Below are 15,079 nucleotides of genomic sequence, written 5' to 3'. Positions count from 1 at the left end.
GATTTTTACACTTGAAGATGAGATTAAGTATTGTGGCACAGATAACAACTGCAATTCGTGTCGAATTATGATTATTCAGATTCTAAATAGGTACGTTGTCAATGGATCACTTCATAGTGTATCTACTATTCTCTTTTACATTATTATCGCATCAATAATGCTAGAAAATCGGTTTCATTTGTACTAAAGTAAGCACAATGGCGAGGAATTAGACCCAAACTAACGAGAGAATTAACAAAATGAATTGTTGGTGATCGATGCGTTATGATTCAATTCTGTGAGTAGGCCTACCAAATAGAAAATTGTGTTTCAAAGTCTCAAAGATGACTAATTGACTAAGTACATCACGTTTTAAAGGATTCTGTAGACCAACGCCAAATTTCATTTTCATTAGCGTATCATCAATGCATCAAACTGGGTTTCTAATCACTTAATCAGGTATTTCAAGTAAAAAAATGTTCATCTTTTTTTAATTGAAATTTTTTTGTTTTTTAACAAGTGGTTTTATATTGTTTTTCGATTTTTTTTTTTTTGGTACATACATGGGTACACATATGGGTACATATTTTACAAAATTCTTCCATGTTTCTTTGACATTTCAGTTGAATCTCAACTTCTCAAGATATTATTTGTGGTTAAAACAATACCTATCTATACCTTATTTTTCAATTTTATGTAATTATTTTTATTTAAAAAGATCGTGTTTGGTCTTTTTCTGAGTTTTTAATAGGTAATTTTTCGGCGTAGGTAATTGAAATTTTTTTATTTTTTTAATTTTTTTATTTGATTACTTTTTCAAACGACTGCCTATTTTAATTTTTAAGATTTAAGAAATGAGTATTTGAGTTTTTGCTGCTGATTTTTTTGCAATTTTATTTGACATCAGTATACAGAAGAATATATTTCTGCAAAGCAGAACAATCATAAAAATCTGAACTGTAAAATTTCGAAATAAAATTGGAATTTTTCTACAGATCAGATCACAAATAACAACTTGAGCTTTTGAATCAGCGTTAGAAACATCGAATTGATACACGAGTAACGACGTTTCTGAATTTGAAGTTGCATCTCAAGATATCTAATGTACATGTAGGTTAAATACCTACCTACATATCGTATATTATTCAACAAAATTCGACTTGTAAAACAGTGTATAAAATTCTTTGCATGTCATGCATTTTTCATATTTTTTTCATTTAGGTAGATACCAACTTTTGAAAATTAATCTTATTTTTGTTAATATTATTATAAGGGTAAGTTTTGTTCTCTTATTTTCGTTTTCAATTAGGTACTTTTTGCCAACGTGGAAGACAAATAGACACGAGAGTATGTATATTTTTGGTTTTTGAATGAACCATACTTATTAATTATAATTACCGTCTTACTTTCAACTACAAAGAACCAAACCCGGCCTACGATCAGGTATCAACGTCAATTCAATTCGGTTCTGCCTTCAATCCATATCGCAGGCAAATCTTCCAACACATCATTTGTTTGAGTAATCGATAAGCAACTGTACAGGAATCGAATAATGCTGATATTTTCTCATCATTTCATTGAAGATCGAAGAACTGAAATAATTTACGATCTAGTGTTCTATATTGTGAAGATTAAACGTCATGTCATAACCAGTGCCGCCGAAAAGACGGTAAGTGGAATAGTTTCCCCCACTCCCACGTTTTCCAGTGAGTCGAGGTTTTTTTTTAAGAAAAAAAAAAGAACAGAAAAGGGAAACTTTATATTTTTGTTTTTGTAGGGAAAATGCAAACTTCATTTTGAAAAGAGAATGCAACATTCTTTTTTGAAGGAAAAAAAATAAAAACTTCATTTTTGAACAGAAAATAGGTACACATAATTATTTTAATTTCGCGAGAAAAACTGAAAACTTCAGTTTTGAAAAGACAATGGAAACTTCATCGAACAAAAACTACCAGGATTTGTTTTTTTTAAAAAGCCTCTTATGAAAAACGTTCATGAAAAAAAGTTCTCCGCAGGAGAAAGAACGAAAAATAAATCCCAAAAAGGTTACAAAAAAAAGTTCTTGATTTAAATTCTCATAGTTCAAGTATTTTACCTTCCCCTAGGTACTAAATTATTGAATATTCTGGGTACATTTTTTTTATTCCAAGAAAGAAGAAAAAAATGTACCACTTTTTTAAAATTTTAATTCAGCGAGTTGAATCATACCTATAAATTTGGTTATTTTCAAAAATTTTGAAATCCCACGTATTTTTGTTCTTTTTTTTCTGGAGACCCTTGGATGGATGATGGCTAAAGGAGACCCAACTTGGGGCTTGTGTAGTGAATATCAAGAATGATTAATGAATTCAGGTCGCCAAATTATTATTTATAATATAATACTCCCTCCCCCCTCTGTTATTTTGGCCACGCTTGTAGGTTTGAACCATTACAGTATGAATTGTATGTGCCAAATTTGGCACTCTAGCACAAAACGCAAACAATTAATTTTGCAAAAAAAAGTGAAATGAAATGAAATAATGCAAATACAATCAAAATATTGTAGTTTGTACACAACATGCAAGTTGCAGCGAGTGTTTCCCCCTCCCTTACGAACATTTGCTCATTATCAATAGTCACTGTGATCTTGTGGGGGGGGGGATGATGAATGCGGAGATGTGTTTTGTGGTGTTGTTATGAGTGACTAGCTAAAGTGATAATAATTGTTTGATTCTTCACGTCTGTCAAAGATTTTACTCATTTTCTATTGTATACCGGTGATAACAATAAATTGAATTGAATTATTGATTAATAATTCTTGATTCATCATTCATATTTATAATTATTTATTACTCGTAAGAAGTAACTAAATGCTTGCTGTAAAATTGAACTAACTGAGTTGGCCTTGAACTGATCCATGGACATTCTCCATCACCGGTAAACAATAATTCATTTCAATGTAACCATTTGCTTGCTTCTACCGAAGCCACCGAAGGGTTGATAGAAAAATGATTGATCTACGTCTAGAAAACTCACAAACATTTATACTTGTTCATTATGATTTAGGTAATTCATCTCAAAACGCCGCAGATTATGTAATATACCAGCACCTAGAAGCTAAACTACCTCTGAAATTCCTGCTGTGCTGCAACTGCAATGGAGATTCAGACCTCGTCAGGTACTCGAGTGTTATTTCATCAGACTGATACGTTACCTCTTGTTTCTGCACAATTGCAGCGTAGTATACATCGGTCGTAGCTAGCTATCGCGATGTCTTCTCATTCGTGTTTTTGATTAAATAATTATCGAAAGATTAACAGACAAACCAGAAAATATTTCTGTTTTATTTAGCGAATTCAAAAACAATGCATTTATAAATACATTAAATTAAGTGAGAAAATATTTTTACATTGAAATATCAAACAATAAATTAAATCATAAAAAAGTAGCGTAAGTCTGCTATCTCCGAGTTGATTTGCGATCAGCATACTGTACAGTTGTAATTGATCTGAACAACATTCAACTTTAGAGAAACCATTTTTCCGATCATTCATTTAAGATTGAGTACTCGCTGGAAAAGCACACAAATTGAAAATTAGATCGATACATTCCATATCAATATGTTCATTAGATAGTATGATATTGAGCTTAATACTTACATTCTTTTTTGACAGGGTAGATGAAGCTTTCAATTTTATCTTGACCGAGAGAATTTTGAGCTATGCAGGTGTATGTACCCATATCATCCCAAGTGATTTGATTGATGATTAAATCTCCGTTACTCAGCACCTGCGTAATGAATTCAAATTAGTAAGTTTATCTAGAACAAACTCGTAGTTAAGTAATTAGAATGTTTCAATTAAATTATGACTTACTTTGTAGTGAGGAGATACTAGATCAGTATCAAGAACTTGGTTTTTATTGTTTAACCAGTAAATCTCTGGTTTAGGATTTCCGACAGCGGAACATTGTAAAGTGACATCTTTATCGATAACTTCTAGCATGGTTGGTCCCCATACGGTAATACGAGGGCTTTTTTGAGCATTTGGCTGACACTCGGTGCTAGCCACGCTGTCGGCTGTAACACAATGAAAGAAAATTCGAATTGGTTATTAGATCGTTGGTAAATCCCCAATTTAAATATTATGTATTATAATATCACTAATGATAATATACATCAGTTCGTACACGAATTGATACAGTTTTAGCGCACGTTTCAAGAAATCACGTGTAGTCTCAAGTCTGCGTAACACAAGTACGTACAATTAAGATACGTAATATTCCAACCGTGTTATGAATATTAATCGTTTAATTTATACGAAGATCGTGTGTGAGTCGTGATCGTCTTTGATACGCAAAAACTTGAAAAAAATTTACGTTTCAATATAAATTCTTCGTCGTCTGCAGGTATTTTAAATATCTCACCTTCGATTAAAATTGAGGTAGGTGAAGAATTCTTCGATTTGGCACCCGAAGTACCGGAACAAGAGTACATTCCTTGGTGGTGAGACGTTGCACAATCGATAACAAGACGCGATCTGACTTTACCGATAGCGGTGTTGACCACCTCGTTTTGTTCGATGATTTCAGCCTGAAAATTTAACGTTTATTAAAATTTGTTGGAGTTGATTAATGATCGTGTAGTTTTCTACGTTTAGAAGGGAGGGATCTGGAGTAGACTTTGAGGAAGGTTAGTATTTACGTCATAGCGATCTGGACGAGAAACCTGTTTTAGAATATGTACCATGTAATGTACCCTATACTACGCAGATGGAGAATTCCAGACTGAAAAGAATCCGAATTAGCTAAAGTTTTTTTATTACGTTTTCCCCATTCCCCTATCCCCTATCTTATTGTGTGTGTTTTTAAAACGTTTAAACACCTGCTTTTCTTTTGTTTTTGCAGATCTGATTTTAGAATGAAATGAAAACTGAATGAAAGTTCAATCATGTCCAAAGATTATTTTATCATATTACTCGTGCTATGTAAATGATCGAGTCTTCGTAATTTCAAATTATTTGCGAACTCAGATAAAGGTGACTTATTAGATTTATAGAAGTAAGGTCCATATTTTTAAAATTAATTTATCTAATTTTTTTTTTAAAAACAGATTAATTTAATCAAATATTTCGTAATTACCTCAGTCACTTGATTACTTCCGTGGTGCCATTTTATGCTCGGAGGTGGGCTTCCAACAGCCTCACACTCTAATTCGACTGCTGTACCGGTAGGAACTGTGAGAACTGGATCACTTCTCATACTAATATTGATCCATTCTCCTTGTAAAGGCACACGTCTATCTGCAAAAACATAATTTTCAAATTTAAAATCGTCGTCGAACATAATGAAATTTGTATTATTAAATAGCCAGTTTTTCGTTGGCATAAAGTAAGCTTATCGGTATGATTCGTGTAGTTTGTACTTAATAGTTGAAAATTGTTATCATGACGAGAAGCTTTGGTTCCCATCTGTGCCTAAATTTCTTACTACGTGATTATACGACGTAGGTACGTACGAGTAGGTATCAATTTCCTAACGAACTTTGAGCTACCGATGCCTCCTCGTGCGTTTTGCTTTCTTTTTATCAAAATTACGTAAAAATTTGAAAATCAATTTTATTGTACTTCATTATAAAGTCGGTATTTTAATAATTGATAGCTTTTATTCGGAGAAAATAGTCATTGAGATAAAAATTATACGGTTTAGATCGAAGAATTCGTTAATTATCGAAGAGACGTTCTTGGAAGAAAAAAAGAAATCTGAATCTAGCGCCATATAGACGATGATAAGGAGCTTAAAATTTTAGTACAGTTACGTCAGCTCTACACGAGTTCAGGTCATACGATAATGAACATTGAAGTTCCTGATGAATTTTTTTCTAATACAAGTAATAGAAAAACCCGCATTACCGGCGACCTGTAAACACAAGTTGACGTTGACCTTCATGTGATAAAAGTTTTTCGTGTCGCTAAAAATTTTCGCACCGATTGCGAAAAGCGTTGGAAATGCATTGAAAATTTTTATCGAGGTCAAAGCAGTTAACATCCCACTTGATACTTGATTCAAAGATTTCAACGCTATTGTGTAAAAAAGAAGGAAAGAACTTGAATCGTTGAAATTTACATCTCTCTTTCAAATAATAGGTAACAGTTGCATCCCGAAAGAGTACAAATAGGTAGGTAGGTACTAAAACCCTTTTAAAAGTCTCTACAAAACACGAATCATACAAATAGCTCAAATTTTGATAGATGTATCAACTTACTTGGAGTCCTTCCTGGAACTTTGGTCTGTAAAAAACAAAGAAAAAAGGGCAAACCCATTAATTCCGTGACATAATTAACAATCGATGAATGAGTAGGTATGCAAAAAGAGGAAGGAAACTCGTTCGGTGGAATGCGGATTGGCTAAAAAAGCAAGCATTGTTGCAATTTTTCTCTAGTAACCGAGACAGCACGTCTTAAATATGATTCGTTTAACGATTCAGACCACGCGAATTAAAATTTTATTCGATTTTCGTATTCTTATTTGTTTTTTCTCAATATCAATGATTTGTTCGATTTAATTTTTGTTTCAGAAACCAAAAATAGAGCTGATCAGTCATGAAGGGTTGCTGATTTGGATTTGTGCCAGTAAGTTGATAAAATTTCATCATCGTTTTGTCTGGTAGTGTAGTAGACGACTAAAATTAATGTTCCAGAAGTTGAATTTGTGTTGAAGTTGCATCATTCGATTACTTTTACAGCTGGCTCGGTGAGCTGGATTTTTTAGAATGTTTGCCAAATTTTTTTCAATGCTACGATTGATTAGAGGTCGGCGGCGTGATCGAATTAAAAAGGGGTCTTGCTCACGTATTTCGATAGACATGGACGAGTTTAAGTTTGTAGGGTCTGAATTGTCGTAATTTGGAAATTTAATTTTTTTCAAAATATCAATTTTTAATGCTATAATTAGGGGATTTTTCAATGAATATTACGTATATAAGAATCAGCATACAGTACACTTCAGCATTTCCAAAGGAACCTTCATGAATTCGAATTAATAAACGCGATTTTTTTTTACTCGAAAAATATCAGTGAAACTTGATGCAAAGTTTAGCTGAAGTGGTGCTACTTATGGCGAATTTAACGAAAAACTCTTAAATTAAAGATCTAATTTACCTAAATACAAATAACAAAAAATAATAATAATAGATAGGTAATAAAAATAATATAAAATAGGTAACTCACCAGTTTATAGAGATTTGTCACTACAGACGCATCAATCGCGGTGACGGCTACAAGAAGAACGAAAAGGCCACGAATAGCTTCCATTTTTCTAAAAATTATTTCAATTACAAAAAAATTACACTTTTAAAAAAAAACGACAAAAATGAAAAAAAAATACAAAACAAATAAATTAACAAAAAATGGTAATAATTTTCTAATGAATCAAAAATTGAAAAAAAATTTGTTAAGTAATTAACACTGATAGTTCAAATAATTTATATCTGCTGTAAAAAATTTTCGTATTTTCTTTTATTACTACTCGCGAAAACATGTTTAAGAAAAGACGAATTTACAATGTTGTTCCTTTAGCTTAGAAAGACGAATGAGCGTTGAAAGGTAACAACCCAGTTATACATGCTTGAAATTCCCCCTTCCTCTCTTCGTATCTAGTCTCATGTGGATGACGTAATTCAATTGTTAATTAACTAAGCTGCTAGTAAAGATGATCTTTTTTTTTCACGTTAAATTTCTTCCCCCCTTCTTTGTCTATGTCTCTCTTTCTGAAAAAAGAATACCGGATACAGATTGAATCTTGTTCCTAATAAATTATTGTAGAATTGAGAGACTAGTTTGTTGGTTATTCCAGATTTGGGCAAATCTATTTGAATGTTGATGAGCTACAAATCGACTTTTGAATTCTATATTGATAGATACAGAAAAATCGTATCGTGCTGAAAATTATTAACGTGTCTTCATTTGATTTTAATGGTTTTTTTTGTATCTCTGCAGAAAACGTGAAGTCAGCGCAGATTTTAGAATTTAAAGAAAATATAAAAAACCTTTGAGTAGGTATCTCGAAGAACCACTTGTACTTGTAGTTTTTTCCTAGAATAAAGCTATTAGTTGGCGGTACACGTTACTACCTATATTTCTTTTTTTTCTTTTTTTTTTATGAAACTGCTTTTAGTTCGCTGTCATTCGACCATTTTAATAAAGTAGTTATGGTAGTAAAAATTGACCATTGCCTTCGTTTGAGATTTACCTACTTATCTTTAGGTACGTTTACATAATTTCTAAATAAATTTCGTACTCTCTCAAAAAAATGGCGCCAGGCGAATTTTTTTATTTCAAAATATAAACTCTGATGTAATATGTATTATTAGTATAGAAAAACAGAAACATTTAGATAATTCCAAAAAGTATCGATAGGTAATTATTAACGATTGTTAAATTTTTTCACATCCGATCATCGGCTGATTTTTACACTCCATTTAATCGATATGTTTTTTTTTATCAAAATAAAGTTTAGAGTATGACCTCTCCTTTAAAGACCTCCGAGACAGCAGCCACTGCGTAGAAGTTGATGAAATAACGTTCATTTTTTTCTCTCGTGTGAGCGAACGTTCGACTATCGAAAACCAAAGTTTATACGTTGCCTGTATTAAGAAGTGAGGAAATCGTGATGTAAACTGTTTTTTTTGTTCACTGGAGCATATTAAAAATCTCCAATTTATCAGGTGGCTCAAAGATAGTCGGAAATACTCCTAAAGGAATACAATTTTGAGATGACTCGTAGAAATTTTTAAAATTTTTCAAAATTGAGGGAGTTTGCCTATTCTTTTTAGATTGTCTGTTTTTAAAAATTTGGCGTATTTTTCTTTTGATGAGGTTACGAGCAAGATGAACTTGATTACACTTCCTTTTTTGAAAATGTTTTTGGTGTGATATTCAACAACTTCCCTAAGTGAGACGGGAAAGTGAGTTTTACCTTCCAGTGGTAATAAATTTGGATCCAACAATCCATGTTTAACATTTTTTAAGCCATGATCTTTTTTGAATAAAAATTGAGATGAACTGCTCATTGATTAGGAAAACGTGAAAAATTCATTATCAATTTGGAAAATTAAGATACAAATACCTATGTAGTTGATTTTTCAACTGATCGTCATTGTTCCGTCATGCTGGGGGAGGGAGTAAAATGAGACCGAAAATGATTCTTTAAACGATGTAATCAATTTACGTGTAACTTGCTGTTATAAAAGTAGGGTCAAATTTCCAAAAATCTGCGAGGGTAAAAATATGCTTCATTTACGAACTAATTCTCTGAAAATATTTTATCCTCCCCTCTCCTAGAATCTCGAAGCTTGGAAAGGCCCTCAAATATGAGACTTTAATAGAGCCAATCTCACAGTTTGTTGGTAATCAGTAATTTATCATCCCTCCTTTCTCTCCAGCGACAAATATCAAATTTTAAAAAAATGGATATCCTTTCGTGTTTTTTTACTTAAGTTCTCTTTCATTTTTTGGAACCAAGTTCACGTTAAGATCTAACAAAATGAAAGACGAAAGGGGTGGTTACCTATTTTAATACATAGATATTTTGAAGTCACTCCAAGAATTGTGTTTGTAAACTGCATTAGGCATCTATTTTTTTTCTATTTTTACTCAAATATTTTCTAAAACGCAATTTTTGGAACTGAAATATTCATTTTTTGTGCGTTTTCTGTCCGACTTCTCCCTCTTTATTTTTAAAACACGTACTTAATCAAGTATGAAACTAGGCGTTAATAAATTTTCTTCTGAGCACTAATCCTTCAAAAAATTCTAAAAATGTGATTTTCATATTTTTAATGGACATTTTGAAGTCACTCCAGGAATTTTGCTCGTAATCTACATCAAGTCTTTTTTTTTTCTATTTTCATCAAAATTTTGAAGAAAAAAAACTTTTGGAACTGAAATTTTTATTTTCCGTGAGTTTTTCTATCGCCTTTCCTTCTCAAGGTATCTAATACCTATAGATACATGATAGAGTATTAAAAAAATCGCGAGTTTCAACTTTTTCGAGAACATTTTTTCAAAAATCCTTTTCTAAAAATTGGCCAAAACTCAATTTCCTTAATCAAAGTTATGAAGAAATACACATTTCAATTTCAAAAATTAAAATTCTTTTTGTTCTGAAGTTTCATTTTCTTCTCGTTCGCACCATAAACAATCAAACATCATGAAACACACCTTCATTTGCAAGTGATCTGGAGCCTTGTAATATGTCAAGGTCATAGGAAATTAAAATCCTTAGCTTGCTACCGTCTAGCTCTCAATATTACGTTAGTATAGGTACGAAAATTTTTAGTAGAGGCATACCCTGCAATTAACAGCTTAAAGTTTGAAAACGTCCAATACCGGTTCCAAAAACAATATCAGTTGTTAAAACTTTTTATTCTTTCTATTTTCATGCTTGATGTTTAGTTAAAGAGGAAATATCCTAATATGCTTACCTACTTGGATCTCTAAAAAAAAAATGAACTTCGTGAACTAAATTTGCTCGAAATTCTAATTTTTGATTTAAGAAATTACATACAGTACCAAAAAAATACTTGATTAGAAAAAAATTATAAAATTTGAAATATGTACCCACTTTTTTAAAAAATGAAGGTTTGGTACTTGAATTTTTAAAATTAAATTGAATTACGATAGCAATACATAATTTGTCTGAATGAATTATTAAAGTTGGCAATAACTTATTACAACTAGAGTAATATATTTAAAACAAACTTTTTCGTACTCACCAACTCTAAATCACTTGATATTCGCCACAAAATTGACGGATTTCCTCCAAAATTCCTGTAATAATGAAACTACACGTTAGTTTTTAAATTTTTTTCGCCTACACTTAGCAAATTGTTCGAAATTACTCATTAATACAACTTCTTGTCAAAAATTATAAATTCACGAGTTAAGCGACGTTGAGTTACATTATTGTTCAAGATTTACTTTTGTTATCAAATGAAAATTCAATGGAAACCGCAACGTGACGAAATTATTCACTTGATAAAATAATGATAGCTCTATGTTCATTCAATATTGAACCATAGGCCTACGTAAAATGCATTTTTCTCTCAAAAATTCACGTTAATGAGCTCTGTTTTGCGAATAAATAAATCATTACAAAAATAAAAAACAATAAAAACAAAAATAAACGAAGAAATATAACGTGAAAACTAAACAGAAAAATGTGAGAAAAAAATCAACTTTCGAATGTTAATATTTCCAAATAATTCAATCAATAATTTTCTTTTTTCAAAAAAATAAAAATTTTTATTTCAATAAAATTTATCTCACCTAAACAAAAGCTTGTTATTTGAAAAACAAAACAAATTCAAAATCAAAACACTCCACCGGATCTTTTTACACTTAACCGAACTGATCAAACGCACGCGACTGAATTAATTAGAAACAAGTTCACGAGTTGTCTTCATACTGCGTATACTCAAAAATCATATTCATATACTTATAGTTTTTAAGATCAAAGCTACCAACACCACTCCCACTAATTATTTGTAGTAAAGGCGGCTCGGTGTAACATTTTAGTGCATTTATCGACTGATAAAAAAATGTTATCTTGTTACAATAATGTACTTCGAGATTAATCTAGTCATAATTTAGCCTATAATGGTCGTTAGGAATAATTTTCCTGCATTCCAAATCCATAAATCATGAGAACCGTTGAAAATTTTTATCTTTCGAGAGTAGGTACTGATACTCGTACCTACAAAATTTAACGCTTTTTCTCGTACACGAACACCTGTCTGGGCCGGGATACGAAATTATATTGTACTTGCGGAATTGTGGATATATGAACGTGGAATCTGTCACGTAGTCAGACTCAGATATTCAAACAATTGGCACTTGAGACACTTTTTTCCCGTCAAGTAATCCCTATAAAAGTATGCGTCTTTTTGCCTTTGTGTTAAAACTTTCTACATTCGAATAGCTCGTCGTCGTCGAGATTCGAAACAAATGTTTTTGTTTTTTCTTTGAATATTCAGTGGAAATGAACGTCACTTTTTTTGCTCGCGCGTATATTCATACGAGTAAATGTTGTATGTTAATAACGAAATCTGAATACCTGATAATCATACGCCATCAAAACGGAAATATTATCACCTATAATTACTTACGTCGTGTGGCGAATTGACGTCAATTTAAGCCTATAACGATATTTCATACATAATCAAATCATTCGTAAAGGTCAATAGTTTAGGAAGTAAAAAACTATTAAAATCATTTATCGCGCGAATAATCTGCTCAAAAATAAATAATTCACAGAATTTCTTGGTAATGTGTAACTATAAGCTGTAACGTATTCAAGTGTTGGGGATGAACGAAGCTAAGCAAAACATTAGACGATTAAAATCCTCTCTTCATCGTGTGTTTTGAATGAAGTGGAAATCAAGTTCACTTATTATCGTTACTATAGAAAGCGAAAACAAAATTTCGATAAGACTTGCTAATAAAATTGGATTAAATTATCGTGCGAGTGGTATTGTTAATTGTTATCGAAAACGGAATATCAAAATAAAGTCAAAAAAATAGACACGTGAAATTAAAATGAAGAAGGGGAAGGGAAGTTACGATTGTTTTTTTTCAAAAATCCTTCATAAGCTAAAAATAAATGGACAGTTGCGAAAAGAATTTTTCAATTTTCATAATTTTTTTTTAAATATTTAATTTCATGTTGAGGAAGTATTCAAGGGGAAAGAAAGGACTATTGTTAAAGTCTGAAAATATAGACAATTTCTGGAATTTATGACTTAGTGATGAAAAAAAGAACTATAACTATTCTAATGTTTTGACATGTGAGATATGAAATCTGAATTGTTTCTTATCCCCCCTCTCTTCCTTCTAAAATTGTTAAAATACCTGAACAAAAGTTTCCAAAGATGTATTGCTTTCATTTGAATAAAAATTGTCACCGAATAAAAAAGAGAAATGGTCCATTTTCTGGAGCATTTGCGATATCAATGACAAATTATCAAGCACAGATGTTTATTTTCAAAAATCGAAAAATTCTCGATTCTTCTTCTTCTTTTTTTCCCTCAAACTGTTCATCAAAAAAATCAATTCTTTTGTGAGGGGCTGAGGGGATGGAATTTTCTCAATGCACATTTTAGCCTTTGAAAACACTTTGTTGATATTTTTAAATGTTAATAAGTTTGCAAACTATACCCACCCAGTTGAAATTTTTTTGAATGAAAATAAGCAAGGAAATCTAATCAGGGGTAGGTCATCGTATTTACTTTTGATTTTTTTTTTATTTTGATCAAAATTAGGGTTTTATGCCCTCTCTCCCCTCCCCCCTAGCGTGCTGTAACCTCACTTTGAATGTGACAAAAGATATCCATATTGCAATTTTTCATTTTTTTCAATGCTTGGCTCTCAAATTGTCTACCTATAGGTAAGGCTAGGTATTTATCGCAGGAAGTTGATCTTACATCATGAAAGTTCAGTCAAATTTTTCTAATTTTAATTAAGTACCTACGTAGGTATTTTCTTCAATACTTCGCAAACCTATTTGCTCCAAGTTCATACATTTTATTTGACATGAAATTTCATAGTTTTATGAGACACTACCCCCTTCCTCCCCCTCACTCTTGAAGATTTACAACAGAAATGATATTGGCAGAAACCGAAACCAATACGAATTTTGGTTTCGGTTCTGGTTTTGGGGTTTTAAACGTTTTGGTTTCAATTCTGCAACATTTTGGTGTTGGAACTGAAATGTTTTTGATTTTGGTTCATTTAAATTGGTTTTGATTTTCTAATTTTTTGAAAAAGTTGTGTTTTTTCATTCTTCCCTTCGCAAAATTGCAGCGCAATGAAAATAATATTTTTAGATTCCAATTCATTTTCGAAAATTTCACTCTCACTGTCACATTCACCAATCACCAATAAATGAAAAGGGAGGGCAAAATTTCATTTCCTTTTTTTTTTTTGGTTATTCAATGTTCATGACAAGTTTTACTCATTAAGTATCTGAAAGTTATCAATGGAGTTGAGGGAGTAGGTTGTGAGAGCTTTGAGAAGTAGATAAACGAGAACCAACCAATCAAAAATCAATTAGTTGAATTCCGATTATGAGGAAAAAAGATAGACCAAAACCATAAAAAATTAGTTTTGATTTGATTTTTGTTCTGGTTCATTGACAATTTTAGTAGTTTTGATTTTTATTATCTGTTAATTGGCTTCCGTAAATGGATGGATGGTTCCTGGTTATCACCCTATTGGACCATCGAAGGGAAATCATGTAAGAAATCAAGTGAAATTGAAGGACTCGACTTCTCTTGCGATTCGAGTTCGTACTTCGCTCGTAGGAAATAGGCCGAGGAAGCGATCTGCAGTGCGAACATTTCTATTCCGTATAATCCTTCCCCAACATCGCTCCTTCGCCTTCCTTCCATTACAGGTCCGTTACAGTATGAAACTCACGCGTTGAAGACTATAGTGAAATAAATTTTAATAAAATAAAATGGAATGATCTGAATGAAAAAAGTATGAAAACTTTTGCCTTGTTAATTAATGACTAGCTTCCTCGTCTCCCATACTCAAATTATGGCGGACGTTTTAATAAAAATTTATGAAATTTGGTTTCTTATCACCTATATTTTATCAATTTCAGTATTTGGTCGCGATGTTTAACTTTTGTAAAGTAAACAATACATTTTGTATTTCACAACAAATATTCGATTTGTTTAATTATAATCATACTTAATTCTCGAAACGTTGGTAAAACCATGCCACACCTATTCTTAAAAATTCTGATCAAAGTACTAGTGGAATTTTTTTCAGGTGAGGAAAGCTCATGCAATAATTGATCCTTCATTTCCTCTCATCTTATGCTGATCATATCCTGTTCGTGACTTTGGCCTATCTACGTTCACCTCATCAGAGTTTATGGCAGAGCAGAAAATAAGCATTTTGTACTACCTATACGTAAGCTTTCCCCTTAAATAAATGTTACCTGCATCGCGAGAAATGAATTGAAAATTTGAAATCCAAATTTTCACACATGAGATGTATCCTTGGCTTTTACATGTTTCTATTGATGGGTATTTGTTAGGAAGTATTGGATAGGTCTA

At 31.7% G+C, this 15,079-nt stretch overlaps 1 protein-coding gene across 3 annotated transcripts in view; it reads right to left on the bottom strand.

Annotated features, from left to right (window-relative positions):
- Positions 1 to 3,271: 3,271 nt before the first annotated feature.
- LOC135848530 (neural/ectodermal development factor IMP-L2-like) overlaps positions 3,272 to 15,079 on the bottom strand; it is a 44,682-nt gene continuing 32,874 nt past the window's right edge. Inside the window, exons 1-9 of one of the 3 annotated variants that reach the window (XM_065368454.1) lie at positions 11,283 to 11,433; positions 10,730 to 10,784; positions 7,185 to 7,272; positions 6,221 to 6,245; positions 5,098 to 5,258; positions 4,384 to 4,549; positions 3,834 to 4,036; positions 3,618 to 3,747; positions 3,272 to 3,529 (exon numbers count right to left, since the gene is read on the bottom strand). In XM_065368454.1, the coding sequence (XP_065224526.1) occupies positions 3,513 to 3,529; positions 3,618 to 3,747; positions 3,834 to 4,036; positions 4,384 to 4,549; positions 5,098 to 5,258; positions 6,221 to 6,245; positions 7,185 to 7,268 (786 nt within the window). In that variant the 5' untranslated portion in view covers positions 7,269 to 7,272; positions 10,730 to 10,784; positions 11,283 to 11,433 and the 3' untranslated portion in view covers positions 3,272 to 3,512. Of the gene's footprint in view, positions 3,530 to 3,617; positions 3,748 to 3,833; positions 4,037 to 4,383; positions 4,550 to 5,097; positions 5,259 to 6,220; positions 6,246 to 7,184; positions 7,538 to 10,729; positions 10,785 to 11,282; positions 11,434 to 15,079 lie in introns of those variants that run through there. The other 2 variants (XM_065368455.1, XM_065368456.1) reach the window with 2 other exon arrangements.

Source organism: Planococcus citri, chromosome 5 (assembly GCF_950023065.1).
Source record: "Planococcus citri chromosome 5, ihPlaCitr1.1, whole genome shotgun sequence".
In the NCBI taxonomy this organism is placed as follows: Eukaryota; Metazoa; Arthropoda; class Insecta; order Hemiptera; family Pseudococcidae; genus Planococcus; species Planococcus citri.
Note: the sequence above shows the minus strand (reverse complement) of the source record. Positions and strands in the feature narration are given on the sequence as shown.